The sequence below is a fragment of the Gadus macrocephalus genome, chromosome 9 (assembly GCF_031168955.1).
Source record: "Gadus macrocephalus chromosome 9, ASM3116895v1".
Lineage (NCBI taxonomy): Eukaryota > Metazoa > Chordata > Actinopteri > Gadiformes > Gadidae > Gadus > Gadus macrocephalus.
The window spans coordinates 16229930-16243827 of NC_082390.1; the positions used below are offsets into that span (position 1 = coordinate 16229930).

Here is a 13898-nt window from a genome sequence, read left to right on the forward strand (position 1 = left end):
AACATCAGCCTTCAGGAGCTATCCCAGACCCATGCAGCCTTGAGCAGGAGCGAGTGCGACGGTCAGATCCACCACACACGTCGTGACTGTAAACGCTCTTCTCTTGGTTCCTCCGTCTCTTGGAAGGCCAGGCCCTGGTGATGTCTGAACCCCACGACGACGGAGAGGTCATCTTCTGCTGATGGGGGGGGGCGGTGCGGCACGGACAGACCAAACCCCCCCCCCCCCGCCCCTCTAGCGTCGGAGACGTCAGTCCTTGGAGAGCCCCTTCCACTCTGCCCTCTCCGGGGAGAGGCGCCAGGGAAGTCTGTTTGGCGAGGCAACTTCTACTCTACAGCTCGTCCTCCTTCTCAACGGACCGTCGTAGCAACAGGTAGCACAAGGCCACACGCACTTTCTAGCCCCCCCCCCACCACACAGAGCGTCTCTTCTGGACCGCCCCTCCCCGGGCCACTCTGCCCGTGTTGAAACGATGAGACCTTATGGAAGTTTAGTGTGTGTGTGTGTGTGTGTGTGTGTGTTTGGTTGTGTGTGTGTGTGTGTGTGTGTGTGTGTGTGCGTGTGTCTCAGGTCCCCAGACTTTTAAACAAAGTAAAACGAGTGGCTGGTCACAGGACCACAGACCTTTACAGTTCTGCAACTGGGATGACGACGATGATGATGACTGGGAGAGTTGGAACGAGGCCGTAAAAACATGCAGCATGTGCAACATGAAGTACAACAAGCAGATTTGATCCTTTTCTTGATCGGTGCTGATCCTCGAGTCTTCCAAAGGATTGAAAGAAAATGAACACAGCAACTGTCCAGCTTTAGGAAGAAGCAATAATAACCTAACCACCACTTTTCTTGTCTCTGTTGCTAATGCCAAACGTGAGGTTTCCCCTCTGCATTACCACAATAAGTACTAGCATGTTTTCTTTTGTATATTCTGATTGGTTGCCAGGGTTGCAATAGTTAGGAGAGAGCTCGCCGTGAGATATGGATTCTATGTTCAAAAGTCTTCTTTCTTTTTAGAAAGACTGAAGTGTTATTTTTTTCTTTGTAGTTAAATGGTGTGTGTGCGTGTGTGTGTGTGTGTGTGTGTGGTCAGAGGTTGAAAGGTCAGAGAAGGTTAGCTAAAATATAAGTGATGGGGGACAGAGAAATTACTTCAATCAATGACCTAGGGATAAAGGGATGTGTTCAATGAGGGATCATATCTTTGACTGGCATTGAAGAAGAGAGCAAGAGATGGCCATCTGGCCAAAGACTCTTCTGGACCCTGATCCATTTACCCATATTCCTTTTTTCCCCCTTCTACATTTTCCTCTGGAAGAGCTTTTATCCACATTAAAACTCACTTTCCCATGATGCTCTATTTTGGATGATCGCCTTATCTAGTCCCCAAGCATTGGCCATGCATTAATTAAACAGCTACCAAGCGTGTGATGGACCGTGTTAGAGGGAAAGCATTAGGAGAACTCAATGAACCACTCAAACCTAACTGCCTTCAGCCACTGCTTGGCTGCTAGTCCCAAGTATACACCAGCAAGTGTTAATTACAATACATGTCCCATCTTGTCAAGTCAGTCCCCAAATGAATGAACTCTCGGCACCTCAATCTAGCATGCCAGGGAAGGAATTCGCCGCCTTCTGTTGGTCTCCCTGTCTCCCATGGAAGGATCTTTTTATAACGACGGAGCTATCGACCACGTCTTCCCTCTCCCTCTCTCTCCCTCTCCCTCTCTCCGTCTCTCCCTCTCCCCCTCCCCCTCCCCACACTGATGATCACGGTCTGTGCAAATGGATCTACCGGCCGGTATAGGACTCAGAAATCAATATTGGCATTGTGTTTAATACAAAGTGGTACATCTGGTGCCATTAGATTTAAAAACAAAGTGGTGGCGGCCTGGGTTGCTGCTCTGGCCTCACCGATATCACCACGTGTGAAAATGTGCAATGCTGCAGGATACTCTCTTCCCTCTCTGTCTCCCACCCACCCCCCAGCTTTTGTTTTGTCACTGCATGCAATACGATCAAGATGAGGGCTACCAAAAAAGGTCTATTTAAAGCACTTTAGATTGAAGTACACTTACATTTTCCAATGTTGCATCAAAGCCCCAGTGTGTTCTCGTGCCTTAATGCAAGACAATCGATTAGTTTACTCTCTTTTTTTTAATGTACGTATTCAGATAGACTTCTTTGAATCGAGAGGGGGAAAACGTTGATGGTGTTGGGTTTGTGTACTGCAATACTCAATTTTATTGTTTTTTATAAATGTTTGGATCCGCCTGCTCATGTTATAGTTTTTTTCTTTGTTCTTTGGTCCTAATCCGGTTTATTTAAATGAAACAATGTGTCAAGTCAAGACAGTTAAGAGTGCATTGTCAAAGGAAACACTGATGGAAGTTACTTCTAAACAACCTTGAGTCAAATGGATTTTACGGAGCTAGCTAAGCCAAAAGCAAAATCCTCTCCGAACCAACCCTTACCCCCCCCCCTCACCCTCCAACCCCACCCAGGAACCCGCCACTGCCTGTTCTTGTGATGTTTCTGCAAGTGCACAACACACACACACACACACACACACACACACACACACACACACACACACACACACACACACACACACACACACACACACACACACACACACACACACACACACACTAGGGAGTTGGGCTGGTCTCTGCTAAAGTCTGTGGGAGACTGCAACCGGGAGCTGTATATTTGCACCGCATTGATCTCTCTCCTCTTCATGTATCCGTGGCAGGGTGAGTGATGTTGGACATTTTAGCCCCTGCAGTCTAAAGATACGAATATGTTCCCTAGCCACCTCTCATCCAAAGATATCTCTGCTGAAAGGAGCAGATTTTTGTAAACTAAGAGCCTAGCACACAGCCTTTATCCGAGGCCCTTGTGTGATACATACAAATTGAACCACAAAATGGAAACACTGGCTCTGGTGGGGATGATGTCAGGGATTTTAAATGACAACAAGGGTTATTAGACCAGTGTTGAGATCCTGAAAATAAGCCTGCGTTTTATTCTCATACATTCAAGTTACATTACTAAACACATTTATTGTGGTAGATGTGTTAATTTGGGGGTGTTTCATTCTGCTGATGAAATGTCTTTGGTGATCGATTTCAGAGACAATGTATCACTGTGAATGAGAGACTGCCAGAGTTCTGAGCAGTGAACCTGTCTTCTCAATCTGACCGACAGATGGCACTATAGAGGAGAACATAGCCTTCTGAGCGGTTGTGTAACTAATATTGAGCTCGGAGAATATCGTCGGGCCCCTAAAAATGTCAAACAGCTATCTTAATTTGTATTAATGGCCTGAAATGCAAGCTCCTGTGTGAGTCGAATTTCTTATTTATTTGAAAGTGTGTTTGAAATATGGATCAAGTAATCTTTCTTCCATACATTTTTAATTGGCATCTTATCTTTCTTTTCTGTGGCCAGTCATTACCCATCTGATAATCAATACACAACCATCTCACAATGCTTTGGAAAATCCAGACAGTCCACCTTTGTTTTTACTCTTTTATACGTTTTTAAAGAGCAGGTTGGAGGGTTACTTGTTACAGTTTTGTAAAGATGAGTGTAAATAATTCTAATGCCGATTTGGGCAAAAAAAATATTAAAAAGCAGTTTTTATGTGTGGGATTTCGAGGAGGCATGGGTGCTAATCGCTGTGACACAAGGGACTTCAAGATTGTATAAACCATCATGCAAACCTGCACAACTCACAGTTTTCTCCCACAGTCAAAGTGTAGCAGCAGTCTAGAGCTCAATTCAGAACTGCACTTTCCGTTATCTGTATCAATACATGTATATGCACACGCAAGGCCTTGCAAAGCAACCGATGAACTCCCTTATAACCGGAGAGAGGATTCAAACCAAACGACTATAATTAAATCTCAATTTGTCAACAATAATGTTCCCAATGAAAATGCACTAGAATGTCAAGAAATGGTTTCAAATCTCATTAGACCTTACAGTTTTGCACTGTATGCCAAAGCTTTTTAACAAGGTTGTTTGTACTAAATACAAGAAGGTACAATAATAGTTTCCTTTTGATTTCATCTGTAAAGCAAAAAAAGGCAGAACAAAAAAATTTGTAAATATGTTTTATGTACAAATTTGAACTTTTGAAGTATTGACTGTGGATTTTTTCTTTTGTTAGATGATTTTTTTTAATAAATATTAAGGCTTTATTTATCTGTACTCGTAATGTTTGGAGGCATAAACATATAAAAAATGTACAGTAATTTTCCCCTTTTCAATAAATCACGTTTGTCAATTGTGCTTGAGTCTGCTTATATTACCCCCCCAAAAAAAGATAGTTCTGTCTTTTCTCCCAGAGATAAACAGGGAAGTGGGAGACAGAAGGTCCAGCATGCCACTGGAACCACTAGCATCACAGGTCCTTCATGGCATAATAGGATGACTCATTACCGGACCCTATCTCTAGCCCTTCGCTAGATCCTCACCACTGTAACGAAGTGATTGCCCATGTGATGAAGTGAATGCCACATCCAATTCACTGCATGCTGATCATATGCGTCATGCATTTCATAATTTCATTGAGCTGACCTCATTTTAGCAGCCATCTCCTGCCGGTAGTTAATCCACTGGGGGAAGTAAATGTACATTCCAGAGCTCTGTGCCGTGTGTTAGTATTGGCTGGCATAAGAAAGTGTTCTTCTAATTGATCCGTTTTAGGTCATCAACACTGACGGTGTATGGATGTATAATAATACCCATACAGTATCTTCCTTTGGAATGATCTCCAAGCATTCTGTCGGTCGGTCATCAGAGATGGGCTAGTTCTGGGACTGCAGAAGGGCGTGTTGAATCTAATATGTTGTGTGAGTCAGGAGGCCGGTGTAGCATGACTCATGATGTCAGCCATGCCTTTCCTCTATCAGCCGGGCAGAGTCCAGTGCAATCCCTCGATGACGCCAGCCAATACCAGCTCTGGTTTCTAGCATCCAGTATAAATACTTTTTTTTTTATACAGTTTTGTTTTATTTGACATCTCTTTTAATCAATTTGTTCTATAAAATGGTCCAATAGAGCCACACTCTACACGCATTTGGTTTGAAGAGTGAAGCCTGGGGAGGAGACGGCGATGATGATGGTAAAGTATGGCATGAATCATATCTGTTTACACACTAGACCCTGGCAAAAATCTGTGTGCGTGTGTGTGTGTGGCGAAGTCCGACAGGCTCTGTATTAAACACACTGCTGCAGCTATCATGTGTCCTGGTGACTCCTCGATTTCAACATCGTTACCTCACACTGGAATCAAGCCACCATGCTCATGAATGCATATTGCGTTGTGTGGGTAGTGGCTCTTACATAGGCTCAGGAAAATGTGTGATATGACCTAGTTTCTGCTGACTCCGCCTCTTTCTCACCTGCTTTTAGCTTAACACCAACTGTCTGAGGGGCGGTGAATTCCGAGATAAGGTCGTCGAACAAGCCCACTTGGGTCGAACCCATGGTTGATGGAAAGCCCACAACAACAAAGCGCTGTCTTGATAAGCCTGTGTGTGTGTGTGTGTGTGTGTGTGTGTGTGTGTGTGTGTGTGTGTGTGTCTGTGTCTGTGTGTCTGTCTGTCTGTCTGTGGAATCACAAAAACTCTGAATGAGAAGGTGGTGCCCCTGTTTAACCACAGTGTTCCATAAGTAACACACGCGCTCTCTGTCTTTCTGTCTCGCGCTGTCGCCGCCACAACCACCAACAGCTCCATCTGGCCCGCCTGTGTCACACTCCACCCTGACCACTGCCTGCAGACCGACCCACAGAGTGTGCATAACTGTGATGCACTCTTGGTGACACAAAACAGATCGACGCATTTCTGCAGCAATCAAACTAAGTCTTATGAAGGCCGTTAATCTATATTGTATTAGGATTTCCCACATCAGCCCAATAATTCACATGCACTCTCTCCCCCCTCTATATCTCTCTATATTGTAATTGATTTTGAGGAGTGCTGATTAGGCTGCCTTTCACAGTGGTGCACATTAGAGGTTGAATTATGACTGTAGGCATAATGAAGGTGCACTTACCTTCTGACATAGAGCACATTACCCATGGTGATGTTTGTCTGAGGACATCTGGCCCTGGGCTTGCTGGTGGATCTTCAGGTCTGCAGCGTTTCTTCATTTCATATTGTCTGTGTAACAATTGTAAGATTGTGATTCATTGAAATGGAGTGTATTGTATTTTAACCCATTTGACCCACATTCCTGGCTTTCATACTGATCGAAAAGGCTTGTATGCTAACACTTCAAGTTCAAAGGAAACCACTTTGAGAGCGTCAGGGAGGGAGCGAGGGAGCAAAGGAGGGCTCGTATTTCAAAACAGTGCTTCAAAACATCAAGGACCAGTGAGGTTAAGAGAAGTCATGATACGGGCTGTCTTTTCTCAACTTGTTTTCCTACAGGGCGAAGCTTAATCAATTTAACGACATCCTGACTATCCCTCTCGCGCCGTCCTCCCCTTCCTCTTACCCTATTTTCCAACTCTCTCTCTCTCTCAGTATGGAAATTGTTCTTCTTTATGTGCAGTGCGCTTGCAGACCATGACGGCATCACGAGGGTGAGTCCCCGCTGAGCTGGCGTTGTGTCCTGTGTGTTCTGCCAGAGGAGTGCAGATCACCCAGCCTACGACATGGCTTACAGCATAGCTCTCATTGTTCAGTGATACAGCCTCAGAATCAGGGGCCTTCTCACAAAGCTGGATATATCAACAAACAACTTTATATGGTTATCTACAAAACGATTGTATCATCTACGTCACCCTACCCTGTTAGTTTCCTATTATACCATAACAAAATCGACCTAATGTTCGAAGGTGTGTCATAATGGCTGGTCCCTTTGTCGGACACGGCACCCTGGGCCGGGTGCCCGGGTCGTGTCCCTCTTGATAAGGGTTTGGCTCTTGTTTTCAAAAGTCAAACCAGTGCAGGACGGACGCTCTTCTTAAATCAGCCTTCTCTAAAATGTATGTGAAGAAGTGAGGGAAGGCTGTCATCAAGGGGTGAACGATCTGGGAATTGTACGCTGTCGAATGGTGTATTGGAAAGAAAAAGAACGTTACCTTCGGATGAGGTATTTGCTCTATTTGTATACATCCAAATAAAATACCAAATCGTGTGTATTTGTTGTATTTCCCCCCCCCCACTGGATCTTGATCCCTCCGGTGCCACCTCAATAAAAAAAAAAAAAATCCTGGTTGCCCCTGCTGTCACCAGAGGACTTTGTTCCCTGTCGATCACACTGCGCCAGCCTGGGTCAAGTGCAGGTTAACCTGTCACCGTCTTTGCTGCCTGCTACGCTGCGCCCAAGGCAGAGAATCGTGAGGCACCACAAAGGCACGAGCTGTGCACATTTAAGGAGAATATGATGCAAACTACCAGAAAGGAAATGAAATGCAGCTACAACAAAGACTGGGAAACTACTCAGGACTGGGTGAGGAAATGTGGGAGTGTGCATTTTGTATACCACCCCTCAACATTGGTAGCATGTCCCACATTGTCCCACACAGATGGACTCATTGTCCTACTTTCCGTTTGGATCTGGTCACTCTACCGATCGATCACATTTTCAACAGATGATGTGACTGTTAGGGGAGCGATAGCTGCTGGACCCAAGAGCAGAACACAGAGACAGGACAGGAGTTGGAGTGAAGGTGAACAGGTTCATTTTGTATAACCAGGAGGCTGGGGGCAGGTTGGAGAGTGGGGCACATCAGGCTGGAGGTGTAGCTCCACAAAACTATAGGCAAAAGAGAACAAAGGTGAGGCATGGGATTTCAGCAGGAGAAACGACCAGAAAGTGTATACACTGGAGCCAGGTACGAGTAACTACCACGGTATCTCGAAGTACGATCTGGCGATGACTGCAGGGAAACCAGGTGTATTTGAAGGGGAGTTGATGAGCTGAGGCAGGCCAGGTGTGAGCAGTTGAGAGAGGCAGGCAAAGCACAGAGACAGACAGGGGGTGTGGCCGACGCAGGGGGAGAACACACAGCACCACAACTGTGGCCGTGACAGTGACGGTCGATAGATGGTGGTGCTGTTCATGTTCAACCTTGACACTGAGTGTGAACCCGTTCCTCGAGATTTAAATCGGCTGTTGTGAAACCTAACATCTCAACACTCCGGGGAAACACTCGCTGGAGTCAGAGTTCTGGTTTAAGCTTAAACATATCCTACCCTGACACTTAAAATAGTACCCGTGGTTCCTGATTCGTTATTGTTAGTGTATTTGTTATTGTACCAGCAGCTATGCCAGAGTCTTCTGGGCTTTATAATGTCTAATTATTATGCTAGATACAGTACAATGCTACTATCTAGGCCATGGGCTTCTTTCACTTTGTCTTCATGGAGAAAGAAAAACATTGATGTCAAGTTTGACAGTTGGGGAGTGTGGTCTAACTATCTCAAACAAAAAACAAAAAAAAATCTTCTGTGCCACTCCAGTTTCCTATTAAACCTATGTTTTCTAATGTCTACCTCATGTGTTTTGAAGATTTCCAGAGGCAACTGTAAACATGTGACTTGAATGTGTTTATGAATGCAACAATGAGAGGACAGACTAAAACAAGGAAGACTCATGAACAGACTGTATATACTTTGCCTCTTAATGTTTTCACTCTGACAGGATACTGTCATAAAACATTGGAAGTATAGCCTGAAAATGATTTTGTGTCCACAGTGCCACATTGTGTGTGACAGCAAACATAAACTCTGCCTGCTGTAACCTATAAACTCTATCTATAATAGGCTGTCGGTGTATGGAAGATTTCCTATCCACTACAGAATTTCATTGAGTTTAATTATGTTGAAAAAGAACACAAACATTTGATTATGGATTCAGGTCAGCCAAAGATGACTCCAACCTTTATACATCGACTACTACAAAGTGCATTTACTGTATCTCCTTTATCTTGACGTTTGGTGGGCATGGCAACCTTGGAACTTTTCCTCTCCTGGTAATGTAGATTGTCATGGAGACGGATGCAGTTTCTGATTCAAGGAGATGTCTGTCCAATAATGATCCAAATAAACATCTGCCTTCTCCGTAAGGGGTTCTCTCTCTCTCTCTCTCTCTTTCTCTCACACACACACACACACACACACACACACACACACACACACACACACACACACACACACACACACACACACACACACACACACACACACACAGTTTCAACAACTAATGATCCAACTTATACTGCTGTCCGTCGTGCGCCGTTTTGCAGTGTCGATTGTGTGTGTGTGTGTGTGTGTGTGTGTGTGTGTGTGTGTGTGTGTGTGTGGTATTGGATAGTGTAGTGATTGAACAATGGGTTGCCAGAAATGAGTCCTGTTTGATCACACTGATAGACACAGAGTGAAACTTCTGGACTTCTGGTATCCTACAGGAGAATGAGGCTACATTATCATACTGCATCCTGGCTCATCCACAAGCATGCACTGAGGAGCAACGTTGAATAATGCAAAAACTGTGTGCGTGTGTGCAAAACATACCAAATGATATCACTCAGAACTAATTTGAGCCAATTAGAAGCATCAATGACATTAAGTTCAGTCAAGGGAGTCTGAGTAGAGAGGTTTTCTACACAGTGCCCTTGCCTCTTCCCCTGTGCTGTGAGGTGTATAATGTTCAAGGTTATTCTCTCACACACCATGAGCAAGCTTATGGCACACAACATGCCCTGTGGTGATAGGACATACCCTGGTTTTATAATGCTTGACAGCAAACCCAACAAACACACAAACACTCATGCCTTTGACCTTCTCTGGCCACAGCAAATAAACTGCATTTCACCAAAGAGAGCTGTAGAACGGTCTTCTTGGCAAGTAAATTAAAACAGGAGGAGGATTGAGATGAATCAGTGGAAAATGATGATTATGCAGTGCTGCACATTAATTAAGAACCCACGTCTTGCAGCTGCACATCCCCTGGCAGATGTGACTGAGCAAGGTCACCCAAGGACTTGGAGGGGGGGGGGGGGAACTCCTGGAGTGACTTGATGCTCAGGCCAGCTGGGAGGACATCTGAACAGGGTCAGAAAGGGGTTGAGGCATTAGTGGCTATGGAGGAGTAACTAATGGTCTGACCTGGCCAGGTCGATGCTGCAGAATAATAGCGCCTGCTATAGCTTTGTTGTGGTAGACGGTGAAAGTGTGCTCCTTACTGACAACAGCGGTCAGTGAGGAGAACAGGGCTTTGATTCGGACAGCAGACCATAAAGACAGAGACCACACGCTGGGCTCACAGCCCTGCTGGATATAGACATGCAGGTTCTATAGCTTAATTTATGACTATATCTGCGTGTGTACTCTGTACTACGAGAGACTGAATATATATAGATTATGGATAGGTGATGAGTGACTTCATCATTCAAAGACATTTCATGGTAAATAATTGGAGCACTTTGAATTTCAAGGGCAATAAATCCCAAAATGATAATGTATTTAATGATAAACAATATTTCATGATACAGTTATAATTAAATCGTAATTGTTTCTATGGTAAGTGGCTGCTATGCAGGCCGCCAATGTGTCCAGAAAATACGCCAGGTCAGTGGATTTCAACCACAGGGTCAACGATGTTTCCAGAAGATTCCAGGAAATGGTATGAACACACACACACACACACACACACACACACACACACACACACACACACACACACACACACACACACACACACACACACACACACACACACACACACACACACACACACACACACGCCATGCTTTGTTTAGCTTTATGGAAGCAGGTATTTTGAACACGTTAACTCCAAGTCCTCTCATCCATATGCCTCCTATATGGCTCCCTTATACTGTATGTGCCGCTCCAGTCAGCTAGGACTGCCTAATGTGTTTAGTTTGGGTGGCAAATCGTGTTAAGGTTCTCACTGAAACCTGTACCAGGTTCTTGTTTCTGCTCTTGTCTGCTCGTGTGTGTGTGTGTGTGTGTGTGTGTGCGTGTGCGTGTGCGTGCGTGCGTGTTGCAGAATAAGGGGGAATGACGGGCAGAATTAACAAGGCAGATTGGAAAAATACCTGTATGCAGAAGTGAGCAGTGTGTTTCAACATGTCCTCCTCGTTCTCCTCTCCTTGTCTCCTCTTCTGCAGTCCCTCTCTCTCTCTGCTCTCTCATCTCCACTGCTCCACTCTCTCCTCTTCTCTCCTTTCCACTGCTTTCTCCCCTCTCCCGGGACTCCTAACGGGTTTAAACCTCTCTTTGGCCTTTAAAAATGAATGAGAGTTAGTGCGCGTACGCGTGCACCAACACATTTGCGTTAGTGTAATTGTGAGTGAGTCCCACTGCCAGGAATAGGAGGAGTGCAGCAATAATTACCCACCTGCCCCCTATCCCTTCCAACGCGCACACACACACACACACACACACACACACACACACACACACACACACACACACACACACACACACACACACACACACACACACACACACACACACACACACACACACACACACACACACACATACATACATACATACATACATACATACATACATACATACATACATACATACATACATACATACATACATACATACATACATACATACATACATACACGTACACACTAAGCCCTAAGCATACACCACTAAGCATACACTAACCATTAGGCAAACACACACACACACACACCTACATATACACACACTTATCCCTAAAAACACACCTCTAAGCAAACAGACACACACACACACGTGCATAAACTAAGCACTCCATACACACTTGGCACTCAGCAAACACTTTGCACTAAAAAGTAGCCACACACTTAGCACTAGGCGCACGCTAAGCACAGAGCACTACTCATTAAACATGGCTCTGTACACACACACACACACACACACACACACACACACACACACACACACACACACACACACACACACACACACACACACACACACACACACACACACACACACACACGTTCTTAAGTCTATCCTGCCCAGCAAGCTTAACTTACATAACTGCCGCCCTAACCATGTCAACCTCTATAAATGAAACGCACGCACGCACGCACACACGCACACACACCCTAAGCACTCAACCCTACACATTACTCAATAAACATGGCTTTGTGCACATATAAAAGCACAGAGGCACACCCTAAGCGCATTGCATATTTGCAAACACACACACACACACACACACACACACACACACACACACACACACACACACACACACACACACACACACACACACACACACACACACACACACACACACACACTATCCTGCCCAGTAACCTTAAGGTACCTTACTAAAACCATGTGAACATCTGTAAATTGCCACACGCACTTCGACCAATAGGACTACATTCATGTAAACAGGACTACTGCCAATGATTAACTTAGTCATAAATTAGGTGACTGCAGTAATTGAACAACAATGGCATAACAACAATGATAGATATTTAACATTTCACTGTTTGAGTGGGACAGAGAAACTTCAATTATTATTCAATGAATATTCTTCATTGCTTATAGCTTGCTCATACCTCAAACCGAGGCTCTGGATTTATGATGACCATATCATGCCTGACAAAACTAGATTGCCATGGCAATACCTCCTGTTTGATTGCTGCTGTCCCTTGTCATGCATCCATTCATTTTTTAACGCTCAACTTTGTCAATTTAAATGCATACTTCAACATACGTCACACAGCATCCATCTTCTGGAATGCCAGGCATGAATTCGCATGCCAACAGTTGAATCATGTCGGTACGCTGGGACAGTAGACCTGTCCCAGCTTGTAGAAATGACCTCATGGTGAAGGCTGCACTTCATTTCTCTGTGTTTTCTCCTTTTCCTCCTGTCACGTGATAGCAACCAACAACATTCTTGTGTCTTAGCGCAGGAATTCAAGGGATGTTATGTGGAGCGTTTATAGACTGCTGACGTTTTGCGGTTGTGCCCTTAACAGTGTGTGGTGAATGTATTTTACAGAACTGTCCCTCAAATACGGTGACATGTTAATGGGGCTAACAATCAACTGGTCTCCCTGTTTATTGTAAGAGTCGCTGACAGACAATTACAATGAAAAAATGCAGTATGAACATAAACAGTTTGAATAGGTATGTTCTGAGATGATCGACTATGCTAGAACTACAGAAAACATGGATCCTTAGAAAAGGAGAGCGGATGTAGGCAGAATCTTCAGCGTCTATAATCTTCAGGATGGGATTTTGCCTAATATAGCCTAGCTGTATGTCCCTCAGTGATTGACCCACCTATTTATTTATATTTGACCGACATATGAGGGAAACTGTGTGCAACATAGGCATACAACAGGCCCAGTAGAGACATGGATGTCCTTCCTGCATCAACCCAAGAGTATTACATCAACCACAGAAATCCAGTTTTGGCCGAACTATTAAGTCTATTTTTATCTATGTAACAACATTTTGCCTGCATAAGGTGTAGCTTTCCTGAACCCAGTTCCCCTTTCATGTATATAGCGATGGTGCACTGATGTGCTGCAGGAATACTTGCTACAAATAAAGCTGTTGGATATTATTTTATTTGAACTAGAAGTCTTGAGCATCAGATTCGGCTGCTAGTGACCTTAGAATCCACACCCTTGGGAAGTTGGAAATAATAAGGTATGGATTAAAGATAAAAAAAATATAGGCATACTAAAGCCTGCTATATCATTCTGACATACCAGCGCAAACAGACAAATAGGTGAGAAATTAACGTTTTAGTGGCTATATTTCTTCATGTGGTTAATTGCTACTCTCGTCTCGAGCATCTCCTTCTCAGCCAATCAAAGTACAATACGCACTAATTAGGTTCCGCTGTCAGTCACGCCCCTCGCGCACAAGGGGGCA

General features: G+C 44.4%; 1 protein-coding gene and 1 long non-coding RNA gene across 9 annotated transcripts in view; one reads left to right on the forward strand and one right to left on the reverse strand.

The window, feature by feature from the left end:
* The window catches only part of akap13 (A-kinase anchoring protein 13), a 61514-nt gene extending 57218 nt beyond the window's left edge, over window positions 1–4296 (forward strand). For 6 of the 8 annotated variants that reach the window (XM_060061172.1, XM_060061166.1, XM_060061168.1 and 3 more), the window contains one exon: window positions 127–4296. Coding sequence is in view for 6 of the 8 variants with exons in the window: in XM_060061166.1 (XP_059917149.1) it covers window positions 127–182 (56 nt within the window). In the remaining 2 variants the exon portion in view is untranslated. The remainder of the gene's footprint in view (window positions 1–126) is intronic. The other 2 variants (XM_060061173.1, XM_060061171.1) reach the window with 1 other exon arrangement.
* LOC132464669 (uncharacterized) overlaps window positions 1–13898 on the reverse strand; it is a 299834-nt gene that overhangs the window by 112591 nt on the left and 173345 nt on the right. The window lies entirely within an intron of this gene.